Source organism: Mesoplodon bidens, assembly GCF_964165515.1.
Source record: "Mesoplodon bidens genome assembly, chromosome: X".
Classification (NCBI taxonomy): Eukaryota; Metazoa; Chordata; class Mammalia; order Artiodactyla; family Ziphiidae; genus Mesoplodon; species Mesoplodon bidens.
The window spans coordinates 106,246,711-106,261,608 of NC_138163.1; the positions used below are offsets into that span (position 1 = coordinate 106,246,711).

A 14,898-nucleotide genomic window follows, 5' to 3' on the forward strand; every position below is an offset into this window, starting at 1 on the left:
TTAAACCCAGAAGACAACCTCTCGGGTAGCTCTGAGGGACAGCTCCGAAGAGATACAGGAGGAGCCACGATATATAGGAGTTTCGCAATGAAAATCAAAAGATTAAGTAGACATCTCAAGTTACTGAATTTAGCTCTTTTCTGTGTATGGGAAGATTCAAGAATCTGGGCTCATTGAAGTCATTCCTTTGATTTGCACCTTAGCTACCTAGGGCCAGCTATTTAGGGGCCTTTTCTTTCCCATCCTGAGTCCCCTCGGGGTGCACCTTTGGGGGTGGCTGCAGTGGCTGAGAGCTTGGCAGCTGGCGTCCCCTTTGTCTCCATTCTGAGTTCCCCCAGGACTCACTATGGGTGACTGCGGGGGCTGGTAGTGCCTGATGGCTTAATGGCCATCCTTTGTTTGTTAATATGGCAGGCAATATTTTTCCTTCACATAAGAAACTAGAAAAATGTGACACCTCTGGCCGAATTCTAGAACAGTGGTGTCCTGGTGTTGGTGAATCTCTTTGTGCAGGTTCTGTCTGTAGCAGATTGCACACCTCAGCCTTCTCTTTCTGTGGAAGGAGGGGCGGGGGTCTGAGGGGTGTTCAGATTACCGGCAGGACTGGCTAAACTGGACCCCGGTTCTCCCACTGTATAATCTTCACATCCATAAACGGGGGTAACATTAACCACCTTGCAGGGCTGTAGCAGGACTCATTCATCTAATACGTATTTAATGGGCATCTAGTATATGCCAGGTTTTGGGTTGGATGATGGGGATACAAATAGGACTTAGGATGTTTAGCAGAGTGCCTATCTCATTTAGTTATACACGGTCACTGTTACTAATATTAACACAGTTGTGTGTTGACGTTTGCCTGTGTCACGTAGCTTGAGTGAGAGGGGATGTGATATTTGTGACGTTCGTCACTATCCGGACGCGGGACCTGGGGGGCCTGGGTCTCCCCCAACGTAAGCGCGTACACTCCGGGGACATTACCGCGCGGCGTGGCTGCCCCTCCTCTCCGGGCCACCAGAGGGCGCGCGGCCTCTACCGCACCCGCCCCCTGCGTCTGCGTCTGCGTCTGCGTCTGCGTCTGCGTCTGCGTCTGCGTCTGCGTCTGCGTCTGCGTCTGCGCCGCGCCGCGCCGCGCCGGCCGCCCGCCCTCAGCTCCCCTCCAGCAGGCGCCCGCTCCACCTCGCGCTGGAACGCTCCGCCTCGCTGTGGAACGCTCCGCCTCCGTTGCCCCTAGCGGCTGTCTGTTGACTTCCGGGAACGCGGGAGTCGCCGTTGCCCGGAGGGTCGCTATGGGGGTCCAGGGGTGTTCCAGGGCCCGCTTCGGGGCTGAGGCGCTGCCTTAGGCCCCACCGAGTCTCCCCCAACCCCTTCCAGGCCCAGGCGCAGGCTCCCCGTAGCGCCTTTCGGCATGGGGGAACCCGAGGAGGTGGTGCCCGGTGAGTGACACCCGCGGCGGTGGCGGCGGGCCGGGAGGGAAGGCCCGCGGGCGGGCGGGCGGCCAGGCCCCGCCTCCGGGCCGGCCCCGTCGGGGGACAGGCCCGGGCAGCGGCCTCCTGACTTTGGTCGGAGCTCTCGCCGCGCCCCCGTGGGAGACTGAGGGGAGAGGAAAGAAAGGGAGGGACGGAAGGGGGGACTACGGGGAAGGGGGTGCTGGTCTTTCGTCTTCTAATTCTTAAAATAAGTTTTCGATGAGTTTCTCAAAGGCAGGGGAAGTTTTTACCTTCCTATGAGCTTCCCAAAGTACTTCCTTCGAGGTCCTCAGAACCCGGTTGTGTATTGAACGCAGTAAAGAGTGAGTGACCAGGGGGGAGTGGAGTAAAAGAGGATGGGGAAAATGACTTGGAGAAAGGAGGGAGCCGTTAGCGAGTGGTTTTTTAAGACTTTTCCTCTGAGCTCCAGAAATAACCTTTGGCATTGTGGCCCGGTACCGCGTACATATTGTGTAACAGAAATAGAAGGTTCATGAAACAGTACATGCTGTAGATGCGCTCAGATCTTTTCTATAATACATTCCCTTAAAAACGGTCACTGTGACCCACTAAGTTGATTTTCTGACCCACCAATGGGTCACGACCAACGGTTTGAAAAAACACTGGATTAGGGCAGAATCATGTATTCACTGAAATATGTATTGCGTTTCTGCCATGCTCTTGGGCTCAAACATGGTTAAATTCCTGCCTCAAATTCACAGCTTAGTGAGAGATACAAGAAACTAAACAAAATGACAATATCGTTTGACAGTAGTTGCCAGGGGGCCAGAGCAGAGCCACCAAACCCTGGCTTGGGGTGAAGGTAACGGGGAAGGCTTCCTGGGAAGCCAGAGCAGGACAAAACAGTTAAGATTATTCATTCTATAAAAACTCAGAGCCTGTTCGAGAACCTGGTCTCCTAAATGTCAATTATCAGTTTGAACTGACACACCTCACAATTGTTCTCAGAAGGTTTTCCACAGTGGCTAGTCTCTTGAGCATTAATATTTATTATTAATAATTGTGTTTGCTATGTCTTTCTTTCTGGTACCCATTTAGTTTCTTTATATGTGATCATCCTCCTTGAGATTTCCTCAAAAGCTGGATCTGGCCTCCTATTTGGAGGTGTGTGCGTGTGTGTGTGTGTGTGTGTTTACATAGTTACTGGGATCTGGTAGGAGTTTTTGGTCTCTCTCCAAAATGGTACTGGACTAAAATAGTTTGTGAATACTCCTCCCATCAGGTAGCGTTTAATGACTTAATTTAAGAATGTAAAAATCTCAACATCCTGCGTCCTCACGATGTTAATGATGAAACTCAGTACTGTCCTGTTTCTGTGTGTGGAGAAAAGCCCTCAGTCACGGGCTAGACCATGAGGTGTTCACCAGCGTGAGTGGGGCATTGAGTGTATCGGCTCATTCCACCTCGTGACAGCAGGACTCTTAGTCATTGTGACAGTGTATTTCTTACTTTACACCAGTAAATGAATAATACATAATTAACTTATTAGATTTCGTAAAAAAACTAGGATGAAGTCTGAGGAATAAAACTGAGTTAAGATGAAAGAAGGAGGGCATAGACAGTGCTGGGGCGGAAGCCAAGCTGTCGGGAGACAAGGGATCTGTATAGATAAATTACTGGAAAAATATTTTAGTTAACAGGCAACATAATAAAAGTTGTGAAATCCAAGCTCTCATATATTTGCAGGTTCGGGTGCTGTGTTTACGTTTGGGAAAACTAAATTTGCTGAAAATATTCCCAGCAAATTCTGGTTTAAAAACGGTATACCTATATATCTTTCATGTGGAGATGAACACACTGCTATTATTACAGGTTAGTGTTAAAATCTTAAATGAAGATAGTAATACTTAGAGAATCCTAAGTATTATAGATGTGCTATGTTTGAAACATGTTGAAGATATACAGAAAGTGGATGTTTTTTTGCTTTGCCAGATAATTCTTGACAAATTGATTTATCAAGAGTGACTTCTAAGTTCCCTTAGTATATTTAAGTGTGATTTTCTATACATATTACTTTCTTAGAATAAATCTATTTGAATTTATCTGTATAATCAAAAAATTATTACTGTACAATCTTAGAAACTCTTTACACCTAACAGAATATGGCTATAGGTAGATGGGCAAGGGAGCCTGTTTCAACACAGAAAAGCAATGACAGTGTTTAAGTACAGCATTTTTATTGCTTTGTGATGACTTCATCTCACATTATGTTGCAACCGCTTCGATTTATTATTTCTTTTTTCTTCCCACCAGGAAATAATAAGCTTTTCATGTTTGGCAGTAACAACTGGGGTCAGTTAGGATTAGGATCAAAATCGACTGTTAACAAGCCAACGTGTGTCAAAGGTTTGGGGTCTTTTCTTCTTCATCACTTTAAATACTTAAAGTGTATAAAGTACTTTTATATTGATTGTGTAATTCTTTAATATCATATTATAAATAATAAAGTCTTTAGTTCTTTATTTTCTGAGATTTACTTGAATATTATTGGCACTTAAATTTATTTTTCATGTGATATTCAGAACTAGTTTTATATGTTAGGGTCTAAAAATCATATTGATTTTAAACCCAGAGACCACAAAGGAAGTAATGATTCTACAGTATTGCACTTGAACATCCTTTTTTTTTTTTGGCCTGTTTGTAAACCAACTTAAATATTACTGTTACTGTATATACAGAGAACAAACAATATGATATGTTAGGATTTCGAGCTCTGTCTCATTTGTTCGAGTTGTGGATATCACACTTCTGTTGGTTTTACGAAACACACTTTACCCTGCTGTGTATAGTTAGCAGCTGTGCTGAAGAAAATATTAGAACTAGGAGTTGATTAGTACTAGTGTTCTTACAAGAACAACAGGACAAAATATTTCAAATCAGGATTGTCCCAGAAAATATGAGACATATTACATCTTTACAAAGCTTTCTCGCCATTATGTGCAAAAGCTTCTGTTTGGTTATAACCTATGAACATCAGCTATACTTGAATGGTGATGGAGATTCCTTGGGATATGACAAGAGCAGGATTCTTTATCTTTGTAGCCAAATTTTTAATTTCAGCTCACAATTTCAGTGTAATTTATCATATGCATGCTATTTATAGATATTGTTGTGGAACTGTTAAAGTATTCCACTCGGTCAAAAAGTATTTACTGAGCGCAGTCTACTAAACCCTTGGGTTTATTTACAGTGCTTATGATCCTTACTCTCAAATATCTAATCAAGCTAACAGAATTGTCTAGACTATGAGATCCTTGAGACCAGGGACTCTGTCTTAGTGATCTTTGCAGCCCCTATGCTAAGTGCTTAGGAGATGTTCTGTAAATGTTTTTAATATGTAAATGAATGAATGAAGAACTTTAACATAGGTGTATGCCTATGAATATTGGACTTAGTGTTTTGTTGCGGCAGGTAGAAAGTAAGCTTGATGATGGTGATGGCAGATTAGGGAATAGATCAGGTTGGTGAAGAGGCAGCAAAACAATGCAGTGGATCTCAGCACATGTTAATTACTTGTGGAGTTTTAAATAATATATAGATGCCTAGGCTTTACTTCAAGCCTACTGACTCAGATTCTCCAGGGGCGGGGCTGAGCTATGTGTATTTTTTTTTCAAAGCACCATTGGTTACTATGATGCACAACTCCTTGCAAAAACTTTTGATTTATTAGTTATGAACATTGACCTTGGAGTCAGACAAGCCTGGGTTTAAATCTGTTCTACCACTTGGTTATCATTTGAACTGGATTATTTGTCATTTCCATAATCATAAAATATCTTGTCATATTTTTATATTTTTAGCTTTAAAACTGGAAAAAGTGAAATTTGCTGCCTGTGGAAGGAACCACACCCTAGTTTCAACAGGTATAGTATTCAATCTTTATGACTTCCTGCCCAATTTGAGGACTGAGGTCTCACTCCCGTAACATTTGTGACTTTGTAAAATTAATGGAAATGGTAACTTGGCAACAGTAAGATTAGGTTTTTTAAAAAATGTAAATGGTTAGTACACTTGTTTGCCTATGAAAATATGCAGATAAATGTTAAGTGACTGAAGAAAAAGCTTCTTTTCTTGGATTATGTCAAGGGACAGCATCTCCTTACCTGTGTGCACACCTCAGGGGCCACTTGCTCCTGATCTTGCTCTTCCCTCTTCTTTTCTGAGGGTGAGTGGAAGCCCTCCCCAAAAGGCTATTGATATGAGTTAGCACAATTGTAGTCAAAATCCAACCGGGGTGGGGGGGGGTGTGTGTTTGTGTGTGTGTGTGTGTGTGTGTGTGTGTGTGTGTGTGTGTAGAAATTCACAAGGTGGTTCTAAAGTTTTTATGGAAAAGCAAAGGACCTAGAATAGCCAAAACAATTTTGAAAAGACCAAAATTGGAGGACTAGCACTACCTGATTTCAAGACCTACTGTAAAGCTACAGTGATCAAGACAGTGTGCTAGCAGTGAAAAGACAGACAGAGATTATTGGAACAGAACAGAATCCAGAAATAGACCCACATGTTTATGCCCAAGTAATATTTGACAAAGGTGCCAAGGCAGTTCAGTGGAGAAAAGGTCGTCTTCAACAATCCTGCTGGAACAATTAGACATCCAGGCCCTGACCACCGAGCAGTCTTTCCTACTTCCTTTCCCACAAACACAGCTTCTTCTGTCTTCAGGCTGTTCTCACTGCTTCGGCCCCTGCCTTACCTCTCTGCCCTCACTCATACTTTTCCTTTGCTGAAATGTCTTTTCTCTTTCTCTTACTCAGATTCTTGTCTCTTAAGATCCAGTATAAATCTTACTTCATCCATGGACTCAGATTCTTGTCTCTTAAGATCCAGTATAAGTCTTACTTCATCCATGGAGCTTTTTGTGACTATTCAACTTTTTCCTTATGTCATTCTCTGAACTGCTTCAGCATACCACCAACTCTGGTTTGCTCCATACGTGTTAAATTGTGTGGTTCAATTCCATGTGGCCTTGTAATATCTTCCATTTGAAACCTAGTCTTATTTCCTCAATTAGGTTTCATTTTTTCTAAAATAATATCTAGTTTTAAATTTTTACTGATTCAGAATGATTTTGTCCTAAGTTTCCCCTGTAATTTCGTGAGGCTTTAATTCCATGTGCATTTTTATGACAGATATAACTAATTTTAATAAGTATATCTTTTTTAAAATAAATTTATTTATTTATTTATTTTTGGCTGGTTGGGTCTTTGTTGCTGCGCGCGGGCTTTCTCTAGTTGCAGCGAGCAGGGGCTACTCTTTGTTGCAGTGCGCGGGCTTCTCATTGCAGTGGCTTCTCTTGTTGCGGAGCATGGGCTCTAAGCATGTGGGCTTCAGTAGTTGTGGCACGCGGCTTCAGTAGTTGTGGCACGCGGCCTCAGTAATTGTGGCTCTCGGGCTCAGCAGTTGTGGCTTGCGGGCTCTAGGGTGCGGGCTCAGTGTTGTGACGCACGGGCTTAGTTGCTCCACAGCATGTGGGATCTTCCCGGACCAGGGCTCGAACCCCTGTCCCCTGCATTGGCAGGCGGATTCTTAACCACTGCACCACCAGGGAAGTCCCAATAAGTATATCTTTGTGTGTCATTACTTTAGAGCTTACTGGCAGTGTTTATTATCTAAGAATGATATACTTCTTAATGTGATTAAGAAAATTGTTAACATTTATATAGTGCTTACCGTGTGCCAAGTGCCATTCTAAGAATTTTATAAATGTTAACTCATTTAATCTTCATAACACCTCTATGGAGTAGGCACTGTTATTATCCCATTTTACAGATGAGGAAGATGAGACACTGAGAGGTTAAGGATAGCTTGCCCAAAGTTACACGACTGATAAGTGGCAAGCCAGAATTTGCACCGAGGAAGTCTGGTTCTGGTGTCTTCTCTCCTAAACACAGTGCTATACTGGCTTCCTGTTTAGCTAGAAAATTAAAATAATTACACAACATAGAATTTTCACGTTTCTAATTATATTATTCTTGTATTCGCCTCATTTTACTTATTTGTTACCTATTATGTCTTAGCTTTAATGGGTATGGAAGGTAAAATTAATGAACCACATCTCTTTTAAAATAGTTTGATTTGGATTATAATCTAATTAGATTATAATCTAATTTGGAAATTACTTTCCTCTTTTTCGCTCTGAATTAATAGTTCTGCATTAGCAAGAAAATGCATTCCACACATTCTGTGCATTTCAATTGCTACTTAAACTCTAGAATGATTTATAAAATCTCACAAAAATGTGGACCCCTGCTTGTTTTGCTGTATTTCTGACGCCGAAATGAAGTTGTTCACCAAATTGTAGGATAATGCCAGCTTTCAGCTTTCTTCACTGGTAATAGAGGAACTGTCTGATATACACTGGTCTGCCTCATAAAGGTGGTGACTATGGTATACTGATGTTTTCTTTTCTGTGTGCAGAAGGAGGCAAAGTATACGCCGCTGGAGGAAATACTGAAGGACAGCTGGGACTTGGTGATACTGAAGAGAGAAACAGTTTTCATCTAATTAGTTTTTTTACATCCCAGCATAAGATTAAACAACTCTCTGCTGGGTCTAACACTTCAGCTGCGCTGACTGGTAAGACTTTTTTCCACTTCAAACTGGGACACATCCCTTTTTTTTTAGACCAGAATATACCAAGTTAGTAAACTGAAGACAGCAATGCTGTTTAGTTTTCTTTCACTGACCATATGTTTTCAGAAGACATTTAAAATAGAACTTAAAATCATGACATATACTACAACTTTATGCTTACATACGTTTAGAAGGTAATTGTTAAATAAATTCAAAGCTGTGCTATAGATCTGTTCCTTTAGATATTCTTAAACATTATCTTCATTGTGTGTTCTGAAAGTTATATTTCAGCTTTAATGAAGTTGCTGTCAGAAACATCCTAGAAATCTGTTGGATATATGTTATTAAGATACAGTTTGTAGAGCTTCCCTGGTGGCACAGTGGTTGAGAGTCCGCCTGCCGATGCAGGGGATGCGGGTTCGTGCCCCAGTCCGGGAAGATCCCACATGCCGTGGAGCAGCTGGGCCCATGAGCCATGGCCGCTGGGCCTGCACGTCCGGAGCCTGTGCTTCGCAACGGGAGAGGCCACAACAGTGAGAGGCCCGCGTACCGCAAAAAAAAAAAAAAAAAAAAAATACAGTTTGTAATGGTCATTGCATCTCTCTGCCCTCCCTATCAAAAGCCCATATGAGAAATTTCTTTAAAATTTGGAGCCGAGGGCTTCCCTGGTGGCACAGTGGTTGAGAGTCTGCCTGCCGATGCAGGGGACACAGGTTCGTGCCCCGGTCCGGGAAGATCCCACATGCCGCAAGCGGCTGGGCCCGTGAGCCATGGCCGCTGGGCCTGTGCATCCGGAGCCTGTGCTCCGCAACGGGAGAGGCCACAACAGTGAGAGGCCCGCGTACCGCAAAAAAAAAAAAAAAAAATTTGGAGCCGAGATGAACGTGTCTCACTGAAGAAGCTGCTGGTGTGCTACTTCGTTCCAGTCTGGAGAGCTGTGTAACGTGCAGTGTCAGAGAAAGCCTGTGTGCAGCAACGAAGACCAAACGCAGCCAAAAAAAAAATTTTTTTTAAAGAAATTGTAGTAAGTAGCTACGTGGTATAAATGTCTTAGTAGTACTTTCAAGATACATAATTTTTCTAAATTAAATAAATGCTCTGTTGGAAGTATAATAACTTGCCATCCCTGCTACCTCTTAAAACCTTTTTTCCTCTTTGTGTTTTCTTTATAGAGGATGGAGAGCTTTTCATGTGGGGTGACAATTCTGAGGGGCAAATTGGTTTACAAAATGTAACTAGTATGTGTGTCCCTCATCAAGTGACCATTGGAAAACCTATCTCCTGGATCTCTTGTGGATATTACCATTCAGCTTTTGTAACAAGTAAGACAGAACAGTTTGGATTTCTCATGTTATCTCCCATTTCTAAGTTATCATTAAATAATAAAATGTCATAACATTCTACATTTCTATAGAAATATTGTTATGGTACTCCATGTAACGAAATAATTTTGGTCTGTTTTAGGTCACAGTATTTCTTCATTTCAATAATGAGTGTTTATAATTTCAAACTATCTGACATATTAACTTTTTTTTAATATCGATGGTACTATTTTATTTATTTTTAAATTATTTTTTTATTTTTGTCTGTGTTGGGTCTTCGTTGATGCACACGGGCTTTCTTTAGTTGTGGTGAGCAGGGGCTACTCTTTGATGTGGTGCGCAGGCTTCTCATTGCGGTGGCTTCTCTTGTTGCGGAGCACAGGCTCTAGGGACACAGGCCTCAGTAGCTGCGGCACACGTGCTCAGTAGTTGTGGCTCGTGGGCTCTAGAGCGCGGGCTCTAGAGCGCAGGCTCAGTAGTTGTGGTGCACGGGCTTAGTTGCTCCGCGGCATGTGGAATCTTCCCAGACCAGGGCTCAAACCCGTGTCCCCTGCATTGGCAGGCGGATTCTTAACCACTGCGCAAGCAGGGAAGTCCCTTAACTTTTTTTTAATGAATGTTAGGTCTATTAGGAAAACAAAATTTATGCATAAGAAACCCTTCTAAATTTTGGCTCTCAAACTTCTTAGACTCTGTGGCATTAAAAACAAGACCTGTGGGCCTCTTTTCTCTGGATCCACTTGGCTCTGTACTTTGACCTACTCTATTCTTGTCCTGATAATTTGTTCTTATTGTTTCAGTACATGAGTCATAGATTTTCATTGTAGGAATAGGGATGAAGATTAGATGAAAAAGGAAAGGAGTTCAGTATGGGATATGCTTTCCTTTCTTGGGACTTTTCTCAGGATCCCCCATTTCTCCTTTTCCTGGGCTCACTGGCAACCTTCTCTACCTTAGTTAAAATATTTTAAATGTTGGACTCTAACTATTATAGCCTACATCTACACTGGTAGTAACACCAGAAGTATGATCATGGTTTTCCATCTTATTTATGGTTTTCCTAACAGTAAAAACACCCAGCAGAAATAGTTCTATGGACCCTCTTAGATATCTCTCTAAATATTTGTTTTATACATTTACTTCCTATTCTGTGCACCTCAGATTCAGATTTAGAAGGTGCTTATTGACCTATCCCAGTGCCCCCCAGGTTTACCAATGAATTGGTAGCAACTTGGTACCAAGAAAAGGCAAACTCTGACTTGGCTGGGTTTGTTCACTACTGGGTCAGTTTGTGTCTTGAAGAAACAATATTTATTCAATCAATAAATATTGTTGAATGAGGAAATGAGTGAATGAATGATAAATTGACTGTGTTCCTTGGGGCAATACCACATACCAACTTATTTGCAACTCCTGGGGTTGGTATAGTCTGTACTCACTTTGTTTATGAAACAAAAAACAGGGAAAAAAATACATGTGCAAGAACAAATAATCAAAAGCATTGTCTTATATTTGGGCCTTAATAAAACTCCCAGAATCAATTTTTATTTACTACTGCTTTAGCCAGTAGGGAAACAAGTGGAATTATTCGTTTTAACCAATAGGCATTACATTGAACTTTTTTGTTTTGTTTTCTGTTTTTATGCCTTTTTTAAAAAACAGCTTTATTGATGTATAGGTCACATACCATACAATTCACCCATTTAAGGTGTGAGGAGCAGCAGGAATTTATAGACAGTAGTAGAAAGAGACTTATCTGGACTTAGTAACTCCTTTCATATGAGAGGCAAGAAGCATGGGAAAAGGGGGAGCGTACCGACTTACTGAGCACTTCTGTGCCAGTGTTTGCCGAATACTTCAGAGAAAACTGTGGTTCAGAAAGCTTCATTTTTTGTACAGATCAATCTAGAAAATGAGTATAGCTGTGTTTGCAGTATTTGACCAAGTTTTAAGTGGCACATACCATGTGTGTTAGATGTCATACAACTTCCCTAAGTTCTTATTTGCTAGAAGGGCTCTCAAGCTTCAGTAGCTGGTTATACTCATGGCTTAGATTTATTACAGCAAGGGATACCTAACAAAAGCAGCAGGAAAGATCTGTATCCTCCAGAGAGGTCCAGTATGCGCTTCCTGGTCCTTCCCATTCCAAGGCCGCACAGGACATGTTTTCTCTTTGGCAGTGAACTACAGGGATGTGTGTGTAACGTCTCTGCTCAAGGAAGCCTACTCTATTCTCAGGGTCTGAGGCTTTTGTGTGGGTGGCTGGTGTCATGTAGGCACATCCTGCTAGTAACTAGTCATGGCAACTGCAACTCGGGTCCCTCAACAGTGAAACCAGGTGCACATCATCAGTGTTGAAGTTTGTGCAAAGCAACACTCTCTTAGCTTCTTGCTAAGCTGGCATAATTCATTTCTCCAGGTGTACATAACAAAAACATCAATCACCAACATAAAGAACACTCCCAAGGGCCACATCCCCAGGGGTTGGTCAACAGTCAGTCAGTCAGTCAGTCATGCTTCTCTTGGAGACATGCAAATAATACAAGAGGTGCTGTGTTACCTCTTTCCTCATATCAGTGGTGATACGTTCTGTGTCATAATCTTTGGATTAGATTATGTGTTTACAACAGTTTTTAAATTCCTGTTTTATAGAACTCAGTTCAGTTCATAGAAATGAATAAAGTTCCTGCTTTCAAGAAGCTCATAGTGTAGTGTGGGAAGTGTGATAACAGAAGCAAATCAATAGTATTGATATGGACAAGGCAGTGATTAAATATCATGAGTTCCTTAATAAGAGAATCTTTCTGGAAAAACTGCCATCTAACTGAGTAAAATCTGCTATCTTTAGTCTCACTCACCATATTTACTTCACACATAAATGGGTTTTCTACAATAAGTTTCATTAAAAGCAATTATTTATTCACCAGATATTCATTAAATGTTTAATGTACTGGACACACTGCTAAGTCCTTGCAGTACCATAGTGAGCAAGACAAAATCCATGTCCTTATGGGGGTTTAATGTCGAGTCATTTTGCTTTATTCAAAGTAGGTAGAAGTAAGATCATCTTTTCTATGTATTGTGAAACAGGTAAAATAATTTTCTGGTTGTTAGTAGTGCTGGTTGTGAATTCTTCAGGAAGATTTTGGATTAGAATAATCAAGGGGAAGGGAAAATCTACCTTTATTTCCTTACCATTCAGTAAAAATATCTCAAGAAAGGTCAAATTTATTAAGTTGAGATTTTCTACATTTTTTTATCAAACGTTAGAACATGTACCAAAAAGACCAGTATTTGTTCATGTCTATGTCATCATCGATCACTGTCCTTTTCCTTCAATAGCGGAGGGAGAACTGTACACCTTTGGAGAACCTGAGTGTGGGAAGTTAGGTCTTCCCGGAAAGCTGCTGATCAATCACAGAGTGCCCCAGCTGGTGCCTGGAATTCCTCAGAAGGTGATCCAAGTAGCTTGTGGTGGAGGGCACACAGTTGTGCTCACAGGTATGTGTGCGGCTCCGTTCCCTGCTTTCTTTGGTAGCTAATGAAAAAAGCTTTTTTTACATTCACTTATTTTTATTGTGGTAGGAACACTTAACATCTGATCCATCCTCTTAACAGATTTTTAAGTTTACAATACAGTATTGTTATCTATAGGCACAATGTTGTATGGCAGGTCTCTAGAACTTTCACCTTTGCATAGCTGAAACCTTATACCCATTCATTAGCCGCTCCCCTCTCCCCCTACCCCAGCCCCTGGCAACCACCATTCAAGTCTCTGCTTAGATGAGTTTGACTGTTTTACATACTTCATGTAAGTTGGCTTTGCATCTTTTTCCATTAAGATCCCCACCTTCTGCTCCTATAGTTAATAAACATTTCTGGCCTGTGGAAGAAATTTTTAAGTAGAAAAAAATGAATCTTGTTGAATTATTTTTGCTAACATAATTGACATTTTCATGATCTTAACACATTTAATGGCAGCAAATAACGTTTTTTAGCTCATTTTCAAGAACAAATTGTTTTCCTCATATATATGTATTCCATATTTATTTAAAATTGACATTATTTTTTCTGAAATACCTTATTTTGGAGAAGCTCCCTGCTAATACTGTTTTCTACTTGTCATTGATAATTCTTTTTGATATTCACAATGTCTAACTAGGTGATTTCTTTGTGATTTTTATGTTCTGTTATGAATTACTATTCATTAAAGTGTTACGCTTTTAAATTACAGATAATTTAAAAAGTTAGAACTTTAATAGTAATGTCACTTTTGGCTTCTGAATTTTGTATTTGGTATGACATGTGACTTCTCAGGATTCTAGTCAATATAATTAAAATAGACTTACTACTTGTTAATATGCTTACTAAATTGATGCTCCCAAATTTGTTCAGCATTAGATTTATTTTAGATGAGTAGTATAGAGGTAATGCAGTTAGGTAGTGAATGATTATGATATATTTTGGTCAAAAAGAAATAAACAGTTTCTGAAGTCACCACTTAATCTTCAGTAACCCAAAGCTAGAAGTGTTCTAGACAAATTTTAAGTAATATCCAGTTCTCAGATAATAATGCTTAAATGTTGCAAGGTGATTAAACAATATTTTATCTTTAGATTTTCCTCTCTTACATCGCTCTTCCTTGACTTCCTATTCTAGTCCCAGTCATGCGTCTAAAGCTATGGTTTCCCAGAATTACCATTTCCAGATGGAATCTTTTCAAAGTGAGAAATAATTTTTTTCCAGGCCTCAACTCTAAATTTGGAAATAATTCTGAGGTTTAAGTTTTTTTTTAAACTTCTGCTGATAAAGTGAATTTTCATATAATTTCTAAAAGATTTATCTTAGGAATTAAACTTCAAAATTAATCTTTATAAATTATCTGAAAATTTATTCTGTAGGCAGAAATGCAACTTATTCTTCATGTGTTATGTATTTTCTCCAGTTTATACAAAGATTGTAGAACTAATTTATTAGGTGGTTGAAGGTTATTTGAAGGACACAAACGTTGATTATATAATAATAATGTCATTCAACCATACATTATAAAATATTTTCATATAAAGTATTTTCACCAAGATAATCCATGATTCTTTTTTTTTTTTTTTTTTTTTTTTTTTTTTGGCGTTACTTGAGCCTTCCACTGCTGTGGCCTCTCCCGTTGTGGAGCACAGGCTCCGGACGCACAGGCTCACCGGCCATGGCTCACGGGCCCAGCCGCTCCGCGGCATGGATCTTCCCAGACCGGGGCACGAACCCGCGTCCCCTGCATCGGCAGGCGGACTCCCAACCACTGCGCCACCAGGGAAGCCCCATGATTCTTTTAATTATACTTTAAAAATGTACCTAATGATATTTTCTTGCAGTATTATACTCATTTAGCTTTCTGTGGACTTCGTTTTGAAGTTAAAAACCATGTTGCTAGAAATTTATTGTTTTCTTCAGATTTTTATAGACTTTGGGATCTCACAGACCAGTAAAGTTTTTATATTTTAAGTTTTTAATTTTGTAAA

The 14,898-nt window shown here is 40.5% G+C and overlaps 1 protein-coding gene across 1 annotated transcript in view; it reads left to right on the plus strand.

The window, feature by feature from the left end:
* Window positions 1–1,217: 1,217 nt before the first annotated feature.
* RPGR (retinitis pigmentosa GTPase regulator) overlaps window positions 1,218–14,898 on the plus strand; it is a 66,384-nt gene continuing 52,703 nt past the window's right edge. The window contains exons 1-7 of the mRNA XM_081222091.1: window positions 1,218–1,436; window positions 3,177–3,302; window positions 3,744–3,836; window positions 5,291–5,353; window positions 7,908–8,066; window positions 9,236–9,385; window positions 12,728–12,886. Coding sequence (XP_081078217.1) covers window positions 1,409–1,436; window positions 3,177–3,302; window positions 3,744–3,836; window positions 5,291–5,353; window positions 7,908–8,066; window positions 9,236–9,385; window positions 12,728–12,886 — 778 coding nt within the window. The 5' untranslated portion in view covers window positions 1,218–1,408. The remainder of the gene's footprint in view (window positions 1,437–3,176; window positions 3,303–3,743; window positions 3,837–5,290; window positions 5,354–7,907; window positions 8,067–9,235; window positions 9,386–12,727; window positions 12,887–14,898) is intronic.